Here is an 18,004-nt window from a genome sequence, read left to right on the forward strand (position 1 = left end):
CTGCCAGACAGACAGTACTCTATGTGAAAAGCGGTAACAACTGATGGCCCAAAATAAGATTTTCTAATAAGTATACTGTGTGGGCTTACTAATAATAGGATGATCTGGGGCTGGAGAAATGAGTGGCTCAGTGGTTGGGAGTACTGACTGCTCCCCTAGACCCTGGACCCGGGGTTCAATTCCCAGCATGCACGTGGTGGCTCACAACTGTCTGTTACTCCAGTTCCAGGCCATCCATGGCACCAGGCATGTTCATGGTGTGTGTGTAGGCAAAATGCCCATACACATTGAAAATTAAGTATTTTTTTAAAAAATAGAATAATCCAGTAACTTAGTTGCTTCCCCAAATTACCCAAGGAAGATATATAGATACAGATATAGATATAGATATAGATGGCAAAAATGAAATGCTGTCTGGAATTTGTTTCTAACTAACCCTGAGAAAATGAAAGAGCCAAGGTAAGATTGGCCATATGGAAGCTAAACGATAGACACAATGTTCATTCTTGTATTTTTGCAATTTTCTACATGTAATAATCTTCAGAATTTTTACATTAAAACAGAGGTTTATGCTTATGTTCATTATCCTTTCTCTTACAGTGCTGAAGGCAGCCACGTTTCAGGACAGAGCAATGGGCGAGATCCACAGGCTCTTGCAAAGGCTGTACAAATCCACCAAGATACCTTACGCACAATGTACTTCGCTTAACAAGTCCACATGCATTCTTTGGGAGGAAGAGCTGAAAGGCAGATCAACAACAGTGTGTGTTTGCAGTGGAGTCAGCTCACTGGGGATGCTCCGGCCATCCCGAAGCCAACACTGTAAGGGTTGGTCCTGTTGATCCATGGAAAATTGTTTACTTTGTCAAGGAACAAAGTACCATTGTGCACTCGGGAACCAGCCAGCTGCTTTTTTGCAGTCTCCCGTAGGAAGCATTGCAGTTGTTTATTTTCACTTCTTACAGTCTAACCCTTTTAATGCCTTTACCTCAAGTTGCTTGGCAGCACAAATACCTTTGCAAAAAAGAAAAAGTGAATGATGGTTTAAAAACACACACCTACATGAATAATGATTGTTCAGTTACATGTGCAGAAAACAATGTGCACTCCTCTGTTTTTATAAAGGGGTGTGTATTTAAATACACACAGGTATACTTCACGTGCATATATGTCTCCATCTAGACTAACGATATGCATGTGTCTGTGTGTATATTTTATAGTTCATTCCACTGGGGAACTTTCTTTTCCTGGCATCCCTCTTTGTGCCACCGTCATTTCCCCCCTACTTGCATTCAGCGTCTACACTTCTGTCCCTAGTGCTACAATCGACAGTCATGCGTTCATATATATGATTCATTTGAAGTAAAGCATGGCAAACTAGGTTTCTGTTTTTATTTTATGTACCCTACTCCTAGCTCCTATCTCATACACATAGTTCTGGGTCCTTGCTCCTAAGGCCATGTTTGCGAGTGTCTGCTCCTTCTTGCTCTGGATTTCCCTTTGCCATGTGTGCTCTGTCTATAGAAACAGTGGCAACCCAAGTATTCCTCTCTGTAGTGCGTGTGCTAAAGCTGCTATAAGTACAAAACCTTGTCAGAAGTCCTTCAGATCAGTGACAAATATTCTGAAGCCTCTGTATGAGTTATACCTGAAAATCCCTTAAAGCTTTTATAAAGGGTAAATATTTTTAAAAATCTGAAACTCTATAAGTAGGGAAAGAAAAGGAATTAGGGGTTCTTGGTGTTTGCTAGTTTACTGACTACCCTCATACCTTAATGTGACTTACATATATATATAATATATATATATATATATATATATATATATATATGTATATATGTATAAACATATATGTATGTTTGAAGTATAGCTCCTTTTGCTTTTATATTCATTAGAATAGTGCTTTAATAATTATAAGCTGCATTGGCTACATCTTCTATGGGAATGTAATCGTGTTTAAGAACAAACTAGTTTTTGCTTTTAGTGCAATAAGTAGTTTTAAAGGAAAGTGTGTCTGTGGTCTTCCGCACAGACAACAGGAGGAACAGACAGACACCTGTCATTTAAAAGGGGGCAAAGTAATACAGCCTTAACTTCAGAAGGAGTGCTTCACAATGTTCAGTTTTAGAGCATGTCCTTACACAACCACAGTCAAGGAAGTAAAGCCAACGAGACAAGCCTCACTAGAGGTCAGGAACACAGCAGCACTTCTGTTTTAAAAATGGCAGTGATAGCCGGACAGTGGTGGCTCATACCTTTAATCCCAGCACTTGGGAGGCAGAGGCAGGCAGATCTCTGAGTTCAAGGCCAACCTGATCTACAGAACAAGTTCCAGGACAGCCAGAGCTATACAGAGAAAGCCTGTCTCAAAAAAAAAAAGAAGAAAGAATAAGAAAAGAAAAGACAGCGAACAGCTTAAGATTTGAAGATTTTTAATTATTTGAAAATTGATCTTGCTTGTTGAAGAATTGTGCTTCTTTGACCAAAAGAATCAAGAAAATACTGGATGGTTTTTTTTTTTTTCTCTATCTTTTTACCAGTGTACTTTCTCTTTAAAAATAAGAAGACAATGACAAAGAAATTCAGGGCTTTGATCATTTAAAGTTAGTTAAATTTCTGAAATATGGAGGAGAAATCTTTTAAAAAATTTACTTTTCTCCTCTTCTTTAGTCAATGACTTTAGTTGATAACTTTAAGCTGTCAAAGCTGAGTTTCTCAGTAGCGTCAGAGTCAGGGAACTTTGTGCTTTGTAAGTCATGAAAGTTGCATTGAGTTTCCTCTGTTCTTGTTTCCTGTTCTGGTTCCGAGGACAGACACTACAGATGTTTGCAGTGTCGCCATCAGCCTTCAAACCCCCATCTGCACCTGACAAGCAATGACTTTAGAGCCTCCTTTGTTCTCTTACTTTTAATTCACTGTTATTGCCAGTTTACTGTACTTTGAGCCTAAAATCTGAGCCCGTGTCCTCCCATAGGCATGAAATCTTTTGTCCCTCTGACAGAAAACTAAGAAAGCACTGTATGTTTTATGCTTTTTGTTTTGTTTTGTTTTACGCTTTTTTGCTTTGAAGTATCGAAACTGCAACTCTCAGAACTGTTTCAAAGCACTTTACAAAGGATATTTGTGTCGTTTGTACTTTGTTTTTTTCTTCCCAAATTTTTCCATCTCCTCTCTGACAAAAGAAAAACTCCTAAAACATATTTGGGTTGGTTTGTTTGCTCCCTTGTTTCGGAAGCCCACGCTCACCTCCAGCACCAGTCTCCTCACTTCAGCCTCCCTGGTAGCGGGGACTACAGGGATTCTTCCACTGTGCCCATCTGTTTGGGGAGATGAGCACGAGAAGAGAATAGTACAGCCTGTTTGTCCGGTGTATTAGAACATCTTCCTTCGTCTGTGGCCCCTGCACATATTCACACAAGGAACGTTAGGGGGCAACATAGACACCTGTCTTTTTCCTAACCTTTGATCTCACACTTGCCAGAATAAAGCCCTTGCTTTTAACTCCTATTTGGAAGGAACTTTTCAAGGGGAAGAATATTTTTCCTAAAATATAAGGTTTTATCTTTTGAATGGCTTCATTTTTAGAATGCTCTTACATTATTGTCTTGCTAGTTTAAGATAATTAGCTTAGAAGACTATGTATAGTATATTTCTATTTTGCCTACTAATAACTTGGTATACCAAACTTAATGCCAACAAACTTTGTGTTTAGAATTTTATGGTAAAAGGCTTATGGAAAATACTTGTTGAAATTTATAGTAATTATTTTTGCGCTTCTGGATAAAATTCTTAATCTTTTTCTGAAGTTCCTTTTTTAGTTTAAACATGGAGAAACTGTAGCAACTTTGCTTTTCTCCCCTACTCTTGCTCTAGTTGATGAGTGTTGGCCTGCAGGTCTTTATGGTGTGTCTCATAAGACTGACTGCAATGTCAATCTAAACAACTTATGCAATTGTTTTCCATGTGAAGAAGAGTTTGGAGTTTAATGTATGTTCTTGATGGCAAATGTGTCTCAAGAGTGTCTCTGTATTACAGTATCAAAGTACTGGTGTTGAGACCATACGTTGATAATTCTGTAGCTGCTATATTTATTTAGATAGAGTCTGACATTTACTGCTCTAAATAATAAGGAGGTGTGCAAGATGCCAGGCTAGTGTCAGACCCTTTGGGTTCTTGAGACAAGTTTAGGGACATAAACTATGAAGGTAACAGCAGGTACTTAAAACAGTTCTAGTTTCAGTTTAATAACCAAATACCTTTGCTTTAAAAATGTAGCGGGTTTTTCATTTGTTTTTTACATTGACAGTTTGCAGGGGGTACTTGAGTTTTCACAGTAATGTGGATACTTTTCACTTTATTAATAATTATCTGTTAACAAGTTTTCCAGAAAAAAAAAAGTCTAGAAATATCTCCTCTCCACTTATGAGGTATTAACTTACTTTGCTTCCTGAAGAGAATCCAGAAGGGATTCCAGTAGGAATGCTCTGTGTTTTGGAGGCACTTGATAAAGACTCATCTCTGCCTTCTAGCAGAGAAACTCCTCGATTTCTAAAGACCCATACCAGTTTCCCAAGCCAGGCTCTCTGTGGTCCCCACTGACATTTTGTCCTGTGGATCTTCGGGTGGCAGACTTGAAGTGTGTCTTGGGAAATAAGAAACCAGCTGCTGTTGAGTAGAAATGGCTCCAAGATCTCATTCAGGGGCAGTATAAGCACTTGGAGGCCAGCAATAGATGTGAAACCCAGAGAGACATCTATCCGAAGCACACAGTGGGACTTTTCCTATGCTTAATATTTTATGAAATTCAAGGACCTGGACACTTGGGCACTAGTAGAATAGTTTGATCCCTTTCTGTTTCAAACCTTGACAGTAATGTTTTGCCAAGTTATTTAACTGATGTCTCTGTATAATTTCCACTGGGTGTCATTAAACTGAATTATATGTTCAATTGAGCCAGACATAAGGTACACCTGTAATCCCAGCCCTCGGGAGCATCAAGAGCTCAAGGCCAGCCTCAGCTACATGAGACCATGTCTCAAAACAAGAGCAAAAAACCCATTTACCTTATCCCTATAGGTTCTTTCCTGTTGCAGAGAAAGGCTATTCTTAATAGTTCCTGTAATTTACTTACCTCTTATGAGTTAAGTGAGTCTGTCAAAAAAAAAAGACAGTTCACTTTTTCAATGTTCTTGATTCAGCTGCTCTATCCACATGAAGTGTTAGGCCTTCTCATCCTTTGGGGAATTTGTAGATAGTTTTGAAGCTTTCATAAAAATAATTAAAGAGCTTCACATCAAGTGAGGTCTTCCTGAGTGATGCTATACCCCTGAATTAGAGGGTCTTTGTTTTCCTATTTCCTTTCCACCTAACACATAAGCATTTCTGTGGTTCTGTAAGAACCAAATACTGGGGGGCTGGAGAGATGGTTCAGTGATTAAAAGCCCTGGCTGCTCTTCAATTCCCTACACTCACATGGCAGCTCACAACTGCCTGTGAGTCCATTTCCTGGGGCTCTGACACCCTTACACAGACGTGCAGGCAAAACACCAATGCACATGAAATAAAAAAATAAATTATTTTTTGAAAAGAGTCAAAAACTAGGCCACAAATAAGTATGTAAAAGTCAGTACAGAGAGTGGGAGATGGCTCAGCAGGGAAAGGCACTCACCCACTCACCACCAAGTCTGACAACCTGAGTTCAATTCGTGTGACCCAAATCGTAGAAAGAGAACCAACTCCCATAAATTGTCCTCTGACCCCCCCATACCCAAGCCATGGCACCACTCATCACACAAATAAATGTCATTCTAAATTTTTAAAATTTTAAGTCAGTATAGAAATCATAAAGACAGCTGGGCTTAGCATATGCCTGTGATCCTCACACTCCAGAGGCTAAGGCCAGAGGATCTTGAGTTCAAGACCAACCTGAGCTACATAGAGTTTGAGGCCAGCCTAGGCTGCATAGCAATACTCTGTCCCCAACTCTGCCAAACCCAAAAGAACAGGGAAAAAAAAGACAAATCAGAAAGAGAATTGTCTCTGAAAAATCTTGGCAAGGATAGATATGATGCTGTGATTAATTAAACACAGCTGAGTCCCAGAGTCCCAGGTGCTCTATATATAGATAAAATATGTCACAAAAGGAAAAAATATTTTTACTTTTTTTCTTAGTTCTAAAAATGTTACATTTAAGTTCATAATTTTCCATATAAGTCAGCAATTTTTCAATGGACAAGGCTTCTGTTGATTATCCATGGCCAGTTGAAATTCACCTCACCCATCAAATGGAGTGCCCTAGAGCTTTATATTCTTAAATCTTAAGAATCTTGTGTTCTTAAAGCATAGAAGTTAATGACTTTAACTTGAATATAAAAGGATGGTAAACTTCAGTATGGAAGGTTGGATTAAAGTTACAGGTAACCAACAGTATGATGAAATTAGGATCGTCCAGTCAGCCAGTGAGCTCCCTTCCTTTTTGAAGTCAATGTCTAAGGTCACCAAAATCTACTGTTGTTCTATAGTAGTGTCTCAGTGAAGTGGTTTTTCAGGTAGACACTGAACTTGGTTTTTAAATCAAGGCGGTTCTTAGAAAGTGCCTTTTCTGAAGATGGTGCTGTAGATTTTTATTTTTTAAATGGCATAAAAAATTAAGATAATTTAGAATACCAAAAGTATGACAGTTTCATATAGTTATTTGTTGTCCTGAATTTGTTCTAGAGAACCAAGGGGCTTTTATGTAATAGTGTCTTAAGTTAATTTCACCAAATTGAAAATACAATTTTTAATTCTATGTTTGAAGTAATCTATAATGTATATAAGATAACAGATATGGTATCAGTGCCCCAAGGCAAAGGTACGGTGCCAGGAACTGTGTATTATGAGCTACTTTTCCTTTTTCAGCACAGTTACCTCCTGACCTAAACTTTTCTAATAACTCGTCACTAAGGAAGAATACTTAAAGAGGAAGAGCTACGTCACTGACATCAGTTTAAGAGAGAAAGCAAAATGGTTACAGCACAGTCTTTAGGAAAATTTTGTTTCTGAGACACTAGTGACTATTTTCAATGATTCCTGTTTTGCAGGGTGGGAGGACTGGAAAATGACAGGAAGCGGGGAAGGTTGCTTATTTCACAACAGAATGCAGCCTGAGGTAGAGTACATGCTTAGTTACCACATGCAAAGCCCCAACGTCATCCCTAGCATGAGGGGAAGAAAAAATGCAGATTTGGGCTGTGGTGGGGGATAAGCGAATTCAGACCCATTGCTGTGGGAAAGAAGCTTGTTTTTATACCAAGAAGCAATGAACAGTGTAAATGGTCAGCTTAACTAGACTAAAGCAGAAAACACCAAACCTCAGTAACCTTGTATTACTACATTGTGTAATGACGACAGTAAAATTATATTGATCGTCTGGCATGTACTGTGCCTGTTTGCACATTAAACTTACTCATTTTTGTAATGTCTTAATAGCAATTATTAGTTTATTTTTTAAAATTAATTTTTCTATTGTGATGTTTATATTTATTGGCAACTTTTGTATTTTGCCCTAGATGTTGGATTTAAGGATTTTATTTTTATAGCTATTTCTAGCTTTTCTCTTTCTTTGTAATATTAGCAGAAATTAAGATGGTGTGTTAATATATAAACCAAACTACTAATTCCATAGGTTTTGGATTTTTACCAATAACCTATTAATACTATTTTCTAATTTAGAATATTTAATATTTTATATAACGGGCATTAAGGACAGTTTTTAGGTGGCTTTCTGCATGTAGATAGGAGGGGCTTCTTTGTAAATTAGGTTTGTTTTTCTCCTTCATTTGAAGCAAACTAACACTAACAAACTGGACTCATTTCACCCGATTGCAGTTTGGTGAAGTTGTCAGATAAATGCTTGTTGGCTTTTGTTTTCAGCTTTAGGCACAATCAAGATTGTGATTCATTTTTATAGTCAGGAAGACAAGCAAAAAAAGATATACAAGTCATTGATAATTGTCTTTGAAATGAGATTTTCCTTCCCATAATTATTTGGAAGATTTGCTACCCTGAACTTTCCTAGAATAGTTTAAAGTTAATTCAACACTGAGTGTCAGTGAAGAAAAAGAGTGTCGGTGTCTGGAAAGAGCAGACATAGAACAATAGAGTATTTCAGCTCATTAAAAGTTACCTAAGTAGGCCAGGAGGGTGGTGCACAGCTTTCATTGCAGTACTGAAGAGGTAGAGGCAGGCAGATCTCTGTAAATTCCAGGCCAGCCTTGGCTACTTAGTGAGTTCCAGGCCAGCCAGGACTACATAATGAGTTCCAGGCCAGCCAGGACTACATAGTGAGTTCTAGGCCAGCCAGGGCTACGCAGTGAGACCTTGTCTCCAAAAATACAACACTCAACAACAGAATTTTAGCCAAATAGCATGAACTAAATGGAAAGCAGTGAAAAATATAATTATAGAGTATTAATTTCAAGTGTATATAATCGCTGCAGATTTTTAGTGGATCAATATTATATTGGCACATTAAATTCCTTTAAACATATAAGAAAGATGTACTAAGAGGGTAAAATATTTCCATTTTATTTTTACACTCTGAATTTGCTTGATAAGGGATTTTCTTTCCTGGAGAAATGGAAAGACAATTTTTATCCCTTCTTGAATTTTTAAGTGTCAAGTTATTAAGGCTGAGTGCATTTTACTTCTCTCAGTATATTCTGTTCTTTCACTGAGAGGGAGAAAAGTGGGACAGGTTTAAGTACTTGGAAATAGGATAATATTTTTTATAATATGGAAAAACTTACACTGTAAAATGAACCGGCATGTGCTTTCATGTAGACATTAGCTAAGTCATCTCTCTGAATTCTTCTAGTTACGGAAACATACCTCTGAATTCCTTCCTTCAGCCCCATATAAGTAAGTACTCATTGGCTAGAGTGGAGACTGTTTCAAGTGGGTGGGGTTTGTTTTGTTTTGTTTTGTTTCTGCAAGTATAGATAGATCCCCTCTGAGGGTGCTCACTACTTGTAACGCCAGTTTTACTGTATGTCAGCGTTCCTCTAGGTAGACGGGCATATACTTCTTTTAGACTAATGTTTTTAGGGCTGTCTGTCATCCAGTTTCCTTTTTCCTTCTGAAAACTTTTGGGTACCTGAGCTTCCGTGGGAGGCTCCACATACCCAGATACCTGGCATCAGTGCTTCATTAACAATGAAATAATACCTGATGGCTTGTTTTTGCAGGCCACCTCTTCAGACCAAGTGTCTGTGCAGTGAGGTGTAAGTCATCCCATAAATGAACCTTCAGGAACAGTCAAAAAAAAAAAAAAGTAAAAAAGATGAGCAAGTTGGTCAGTAGCTGTTTCTGAGTTTATTCTTCCCAGTCACAGTGCTGTGTGCAAGTCTGTAATTTTGTTTACAGTTTTATGAGGCTACATCTGTGGCTGGGGTTGTAGCTCATGCAGAAGAGTGCTTGGCTAGCATGCATGAAGCCCTGATTTCAATCCCCAGTGTGTCACAAACTGGGCTTGTAGGCTTGGTGGTACACTCCTGTAGTCCCAGCACGCAGGAGCAATAGTTCAAGTTTATCTTTGATTGCATATTAAGTTGGAGGCCATCCTAGGATAGCCATAGCCTTCTGCATCAGAGACTAGAGATGGAAGTTACTCTGGTATTTCACACCTAAAGCTTTCATCTTCCTGACTTTTGTTTGGAGAAACAAACAAAACTCCCTGGAATTAGCCGCTTGATAATCTTCAGGTCAAAGGAGTGGCTCAAATGCATTGTGTATGGACTCCCACCTTTAACAAAAGGATCTGTGAAAACGGGACGTTTCTAAAGACTAAGCAGTGAGGCTGGGAGAGCACGCAGTGGGTGGAAACAGGGATGTGTTTTTCTTTGCTGGGATCCTAGAAACTGTATAATTAGTATTTTCCAAGTTCTCAGAACCACAGATAATGGAGCAGTTGTTGCTTTTTGACATAGATGTCAGGGAAGGGTCCATCATGGAGACCTATTGTCTTAGAGGCCACCACTGCATTATAGTGAGGGATTTGCTTTGCTGTAGCTTTGGTGGCTCTCTCCTTAGAAAACACCAAACTGGGCCTTTCCAGACTTTTCTGTAAGGATTTAGGGAAAACACTGGTGACTTGGAATGAAGGAAGAATCTTGGCATAGATGGTTCTTGTTAAGCATTCATTTTGATCAGGGGAGTAACAGGAAGCTTTGGTCTTTGCAGCAATAGACTTGATCTCTGATGGTGGCTAGTTGTAAATACTGCCCTTTTCAGTCCAGGAATGATCTCATTGTTGATGGGGACCTTGCAAACCTACAAGTGTCTTCTCACACCCAGAAACTAGGAACATAGAGGGCTGGCAGTGTACTTGGGTGGAAAAGCACACAAATCACAAACCTAGCCTGCCCCTGCCTTGCCCCCTCCAAAGACCACCACCAACAACAGCAAGCATGGACTGGTGGGACCCTCTAGAATAGAGACTGAAAGTTTCCGGGTGCCTTCTTAGCCCAGGACTCGCCTCCTCCTCTTTAAACAGAGAACAGAATCACAGGCAGTTTACTTAGAGCTCTACTGTGAGTAAATAGTAGTCTAGAATGACTGTGGAGCGGGACCATTTGCCAGAAGGCCTGCATGACCAAAAGACTATTTTATTTTAGCTGGGCGTGGTGGCACACACACCTTTAATCCCTGCACACCAGGAGGCGGGGCCATCTCTGAGTTTGAGATCAGCCTGGTCTATATCACAAGCTCCAGACCAAGAAAAAAAGTTCTTATTTTGATACATGGCTTCTTAAGTATATTTTAATAGGTTGAATGGATTAATACTTCGACAACTCATTCCTCTTAACTTACATATTTATTTGACTAAAGTTGTTGTGTAGGTATATTTATCACATTTGACCTCTTGGTACATAAAAAATTCTATAAAAAATAATTTTTTTAGGAACTAGAGAGAGATGCTCAGCTGTTAAGAGCACTTACTGTTCTGTCAGAGAAACACAGATCCGGTGCCCAGAACCCACAGCTCACCAATGCCTGAGGAATCTGATGGCCCCTCCTGGCCTCAGTGGGCACATACACAAATAAATAAAATAACATATATCAGGCATGGATCATACATTGGAATTTCTGGTCAGCTTGGGCAATATAAGGCCCTGTCTCTAAAAAGAAAAAAAAAAAAAATCAACCCATCTTTAGTCAGGCCTGAGTTATAAGGGAGACTAAGGTGTTTCCAAGTGTGACTCTTAAAAGTCACAACTAAAAGAGAACTGTTGAAGTTATGTGTGCCTTTGAGAGTTGAAAGGGCTGTGGAACATGAGCCAGAGACTTGAGCACTAGCTCTGCCTCAGGCATTTCTTCTCCGGCTCAGCGACACGTAGTGATGGTACCTGCTGCCCTCACCTACCTCACCAAGCTTTCTTGAGAATCAGTCTGTTTGTGAGTAAGGCTTGACTTCCACAAAGGAAAAGCTACCCAGAATTCAGAGTGTAGAGAAGGTTCTTTTCCAGTCGGCCTCTGTCAAAGTGTCCTCATTGTGTGTCAGGTCGCTCCTGCCAACGTCCCACACATGGGCACATTTTTTTCTTTGTAATAACCCCTAGCAAAAACATAGTTTTCAAAAACCGAATTCCTTTCGGTGGTGCTAAAGCAGTTGCAGTTGCATTTTGAGTTAATGGTGAAGCCGTCCGGCACTCAGATTTTAACATGGCCTGTCTCCAGGCACCTGTACTTCCTGCCTGCCTCAGCCGCTGCTCTGCAGACTTGCCCTGTGTGTTCCTTTCCCTTGGAGAAGAGGGTAGGTTCTGAGAAGAAAAGTGTGCTGATTTCACTTGTCACTTTATAGAACTGACCTTGGCTTTACTTTCAAAATTCCATCCACCATTTATCTATAATAGTTATAGATACATAACAAGCCAGACACAGTGGGACACCCCTAGTCCCAGTATGTAGGAGGCTGCCGCAGGCAGATGACAAGTTTGAGGTAAGCCAATGTTACTTAGTGAGACCCTTTCCCAGAAGTCAGAGAGAAGCTGCTGCAGTGATACCATATTTGACCCGGTACCCTATGGAGTGCAAGCAGGACCTTATATTTCAACAGGAAACCTATTGGTTTCCTTCTAAGATGGGGGCTCCTCTTTATAGGAAATTACAAAGGGCATATCGATGCCACAACTATAAAACAATTCCTTTTTGCAAAAGTGTGTTGCTTTTGTTTTTGTTTGTAAAGAAAATGGATGTATGTTAAATATACAGGGTATGGATGAACTTAGTGTTTATTCTTATATCTTCTCTATTACTGACCTCCCAGTCTTACAAGCATTTGGGCCTTCCCAACTTCTTGATAACAAAGCTGGTATCTGTGGTTAGTTTAATAGAACAATTGGAATTACAAGGTGAAACATTCAGGGCAAAGATTTATACTTAAAAATAAAAAAGCTGGGTGTGGTGACTCACACCTGTAATCCCGGCATTTGGAAGGCAGGGGCAGGAGGATTGTCCCAAATTCCAAGCCAGCCGTGGCTATGGAGCAAGACCTTGTCTCAAAAGTAAATAAAAATGCCTTCAGTGTGTTGTGCGATAGCTAACACTGATTTATCAGAACACTGTTAAACAGTTTTTACTGTAATGTGTAACTTTAATGTCTCTCTCAGTTATGGACCCATAAAAGTATTACTGTATCTTGTAAGTAAATATCATTTATGTGAACTAATATGTGGCTGCATTTGTAGGCTGTGGAAAGTGGTGGTGTATGTATATGTGTGTATTTATAAATAGTTATAACACTACATGGATTGAGTTTAAATTCACAAGATAATGTGTTGTTTCATGTTGGGAAGAGTAAAATGGCAGTATGACCATTCCGTCGGAACCCTGCCCCTCTCTCTAGATTCCCAAAACACACAGCAAGCGTTACTAAGGCTCCTGTTTAGACAATTGCTGCTGCTTTTAAACCAAGAGTAATGGAGGAAGCATAACCTTTTTCTTAAAGGGATCTTTCCAAGGAGTGAAACGTAGCCTTTTAAATGTTACCTTTTAATCACCTAGACCATGTGTGCCTATTTGTATTGCAGATGTGAACTTCTGTTTCAGGGTTCATAACAGAATGTTTTGAGACTGAGCTATTACATAAATTCAAAGTAATCTCCCCAACCCTCTTCTCATACTCGCTGCTCTTGCCAAATATTCCTACTGACACCAGGGCACAACCAAGGATGGGGCTCTGACCTCCTTCTTCTTCATCTCTTCCCAAAGTAGCTCTGTCACATGCCTAAGCTCACCTCATATTCTTTGTTGGCTTTTCATAAGAAAGAACAATTTACTGTAGTATTTAGAGACCACAGCATTTCATAATGTGTCTACCTGCCACCTTTTTACATATTTGGCTACATGCTAACATCAATTAAGACTGTGTGGGTCTGATCTGTAAGTTACTATGGGACCAGAAAAGATACAAAATGATGAACTTGGCTGCCATATTCATGAAAAGGAATTGTAACTCTGTTAGGAGTGATGTGTGTGTGATCACTGTGTCATTGGACTCACCAAATGTTGAACTCTATCACTGTGTACTGAGGGCCAGGCTCTGATTTGTCATGTTAACTGCTAAAGATGATGTGTGATTATGATAAGCAGAAAGCAAATAAAGTTTTTAATCAAAAATGTTTGTCTTCACTATTTGGTATTAAATTTTCTACTCGGGATGGGGCTGGAGAGATGGCTCAGAGGTTAAGAGCACCGACTGCTCTTCCAGAGGTCCTGAGTTCAATTCCCAGCAATCATATGGTGACTCATAACCATCCATTATGAGATCTGGTGCCCTCTTCTGGTGTGCAGAAGCAGAATGTTGTATACATGATAGATAAATAAATAAATAAATAAATAAATAAATAAATAAAATTTCTACTTTGGACTAAATCATCTAACCCTAAAAAATTATTTGCAAAAATTATTTCACCTCCTGTGTGAAGTTGAGCTTGAAGAAGCTAGTTTTAAACAGTTTGGTCATATGGAACACTTACATTAAAGAAGTGCTTATGATTCTTCCAAAGTCACACTGTCACCAAAATGCCCTGTGACCAAACAAGAAGCATTCTGTGTTGTTTGTTTTTACTCCTTCATTTAAAAAAATAATGGTCTTATTGTTGCTTATCCTCAGTTTAAAATGTAACTTCCACTGACACCTGCAATAAAATCATAACTTTAAAAAGCCATTTTAATCTTTTGTTGTGTCATTATTATAACTCTTCACAATTAGGTGAGGGGAGCCATCTGCTACAGTAGAAGGAAGGAAGTCGGTTTTATAGTCATGAGGTCCTGGGTTTAATTATGCTAGGCCTGAGTGTGGTAATATATTTATGTTCTAATAAAGCTTACCTGGAGATCAGACTGCAAAGCTAGTCACAGCCATAGAAGCTGGACAATGGTGGCACACACCTTTAATCCCAGGACTCAGAAGACAGAGGCAGATGGATCTCTGTGAGTTCAAGACCACCCTGGGCTACATGAGATTGAATCAGTCTAAAAGAGAAACAGAGCTCACACAAAGGTGATCCCAACACTTGGGATCACACACGGCCTTTAATCCCAGCACTAGGGAGGTGGAGACAGGAGTGATATGGCTAGGTAAAGGAGAGAGGAATATAAATTGGGAAGAGATAAGAGAGATGCAGTTTGAGGATTCATAGATACGGGTGCGGTCTGAGCAGTCAGTCTGAGGATGTAGTCTGAGGATGGGATGGCCCCTTTGGTCTGAGCATGGGTAGAGGTAAGAGCTCTAGTGACTGGCCGCTCTGTTTCTCAGATCTTTCAGCTTTCACCCCCTGATAGCTGATGAGTTTTTATTAAGACCAAAGAGAATTCATGCAACAAATCCCAGCACTGGGGAAGCGAAGCAGGAGCCAGGGAAGTGTGTCCTTGGCTGTCGCAATTTTGAGGGCAGCCTTGCTTCGTGAAACCGTGGCTCAAAGACTGTTTGACCATCTTTGTATTTTGTGACGTGTGTATGTGGGATGTAGGATGGGGGTTAGGCAGAGGTGTCCTGGGATCAAAGCCAGGGTCTCAGTTATGCTAGGCAAGTGCCCTACCACTGAGTTTCACCCCCAGCCCCTCCCATGCATTTTAGCCCAGGGACATGTCTTCTATGCACAGTGCTGGGAGGAGGTCATCCCCACATCTGGAGCTAATATCTGCAGTGCCACCGAGGAAGGAAGCTGCAGTTATTTCTCTGGCTAGTGTGCTCCACAAAACTAATTCATCTCAACAAAATCTCAGCCTTAAAGAAAAGAAAAAAACAAGATGTTGCAGTTTCTCCTGGAGTGATGAGGCACACATACATACATACACCAAAGTGTCCAAAGTGAGACAGCACAGCTCTTCCACCAACACAATTTAAAAAATACTGGACCGGGGGCCAGAGAGATGACTCAGCAGTTAAGAGCCTTCCCAGAGTTTCTGAGTTCAATTCCCAGCAACGACATGACAGCTCACAACCATCTATAGTGGGATCAAATGTCTCTTCTGGCATAAAGTTATACATGCAGATAGAGCACTCATATACATAAAATAAACATTAAAAAATAAATGTTAAAAAAAAGAATGTTCATACAGTGTAACACCATTTGCAATGACTGTTGCCAACACAATAATGGCCCTTCATGCAAAATTAGCAATAACCCAGACTCGAGGCCTGAATGTACATGACTTTGGGTAGGGAGAGCCTCACTCCTTTCCCCATGTCTCCAAATCAACAAGACTGTCATTTGTTTATAGTGGCCTGCCAGATGGCTCATTCAGTAAAAGCACTTGCCAAACAGGTCTGACAACTGATTTAAGTACAGCCTTCAGAAGCCAGGAGAGACAACTCCTGAAGGTGGTCCTCCAATCTCTACGTGGGCACTGTGGCATAAGTGCACCAAAACACACACAGGACGACAACAACAATAACACTAAGTTTTTAAAGAGCACAACTTCGTTTACAATAAAAACAATTCATCTTCCTGCATCCTGCGATCTAGAGTTTTTACTTTCTCGGTTCTAATCCTATCAGGTCCCCTCAGGAGCCGCTGCAGATAATGACCCACCCAAATTCTTTTTTTTTTTTAAGATTTATTTATTTATTTATTAATGAATACAACATTCTGCCTCCATGTATGTCTGCAGGCCTGAAGAGGGCACCAGATCTTATTATGGATGGTTGTGAGCCACCATGTGGTTGTTGGGAATTGAACTCAGGACCTCTGGAAGAGCAGCCAGTGCTCTTAACCTCTAAGCCATCTCTCCAGCCCCCGACCCACCCAAATTCTATATATCATTTGTTGTAAAGCCAACCGCCCCCCCTCTCAGAGAAGTCCATGTGCATGCTCAGGAGTGTGTCATATTTACTGAGTGTTGCCCCTCTCTCAACCTTCATGTTTAAAACCTGCATGAAAATCTTGATTAAGCCCCAGATCTCCTTCATACTGCAGAATCCAAACTCTCTTTTCTAAGTTGAAGCTACAATCTCCATTTGGCCTGAGTCGAGGTCCCTGAAAGATTTGAGAACTCTGGCTGCAGTAGGTGACCTCCTGCCTCTGTCCCCTACATCATTGACACTCTTATTAAATAAAACCTCCAAATCTTCCAGAGCCTAGAGAGTGTTAACTGACTGGGTTGTTGGCCAGTCAGTGTCAAACACATGGAATGAGGCTTGAAAAGCATTTTCACATCCCAGTTCTCACGTCTCTAAAAATAGCAACTTCCAACAAACAGAGTTGAACTTACCAGTAAACCTTAGCTGACATGTTGGCTGTGATTTGGGAGGCAAGTTAAGTTGTTTAGACTAGAGAGAAACTCGGCACGTCTTCAAAGGGCAAACACAAGAGTGAAGGACAGAGTCTTCATATTCACAGCTTGCTGTTGTCAGGGATCTTTTTCCAGAAAGAGGGTGGTTAACACTCAAGAAATTACAACCTCGTGTCTAGTTAATTTTTCACGCCTGGCCATGTCTCTTCCCACATTTGTGAGCATCCGTCTAGCCACTGCTTTCACTCACTGTGGATCCCAGATGTGCTGCAGCAACCATGGATCCCACTCACACCACTCCTCCTAATGCTGGGCACAGACAAGCCCTCTGCTGCCCCGAGGGCGTTGCAAAGTGTCCAGTGCTGTCTGCACAGGGCTGTCTGCACCTGATGGGTGACTGCCCCAAACCACCTGTAAACAGAGTGATGTCTATCAATCTAATTATTGCTTTTTATTTTTTTAAGATTTTATTTATTTATTATATATACAGTCTTCTGCCTGTATGCCAGCAGAGGGCACCAGATCTCATTTAAGGTGGTTGTGAGCCACCATGTGGTTGCCGGGAATTGAACTCAGGACCTCTGGAAGAAGTTAAGAGCACCGACTGCTCTTCCAGAGGTCCTGAGTTCAATTCCCAGCAACCACATGGTGGCTCACAATCATCTATAATAAGATCTGGTGCCCTATTCTGGTGTGCAGATATACATGGAAGCAGAATGTTGTATACATAATAAATAAATAAAATCTTAAAAAAAAAAAGGGTACATAGAAGAGTGTTCAGCAGGAAAGACAGATGTACTGCTAAGTAACTCTATCTTTGCCTCTGGGCATTGTAAAAGCACCTCTAAAGAAGGAACCGTTTTTTGGGCTAGAGAGATGACTCTGGCTGCTCTTCCAGAGGTCTTGAGGTCAATTTCCAGCAACCACATGATGGCTCACAACCATCTGTAATGAGATATGGTGCCCTCTTCTGGTCTGCAGGGATATATGCAAAAAATACTGTATACATATATTATAATATATTTATTATACAAATAAATTTATATTTATACAAATAAATAAATATTTTTTTAAAAAAAGAAAGCTTTTTTATTTTGTTTTGGGATTAAAGGTGTGTGCCACCACCACCCAGCTTAAAGAAAGAAATTTTAGTGCTACTGGCCTCTCCTCACACCAAAAAGGCTGTGCGAGCAACACACAGTGTCCTCCACAGATATTTAACACA

At 40.1% G+C, this 18,004-nt stretch overlaps 1 protein-coding gene across 5 annotated transcripts in view; it reads left to right on the forward strand.

Annotated features, from left to right (window-relative positions):
* The window catches only part of LOC100769090 (protein argonaute-3), a 103,006-nt gene extending 89,354 nt beyond the window's left edge, over positions 1–13,652 (forward strand). For 4 of the 5 annotated variants that reach the window (XM_035439617.1, XM_027399284.2, XM_027399285.2 and 1 more), the window contains one exon: positions 601–13,652. In XM_035439617.1, the coding sequence (XP_035295508.1) occupies positions 601–709 (109 nt within the window). In that variant the 3' untranslated portion in view covers positions 710–13,652. The remainder of the gene's footprint in view (positions 1–600) is intronic. The other variant, XM_027399283.2, reaches the window with a different exon arrangement.
* Positions 13,653–18,004: the final 4,352 nt, after the last annotated feature.

This window comes from Cricetulus griseus, chromosome 2, assembly GCF_003668045.3.
Source record: "Cricetulus griseus strain 17A/GY chromosome 2, alternate assembly CriGri-PICRH-1.0, whole genome shotgun sequence".
Lineage (NCBI taxonomy): Eukaryota > Metazoa > Chordata > Mammalia > Rodentia > Cricetidae > Cricetulus > Cricetulus griseus.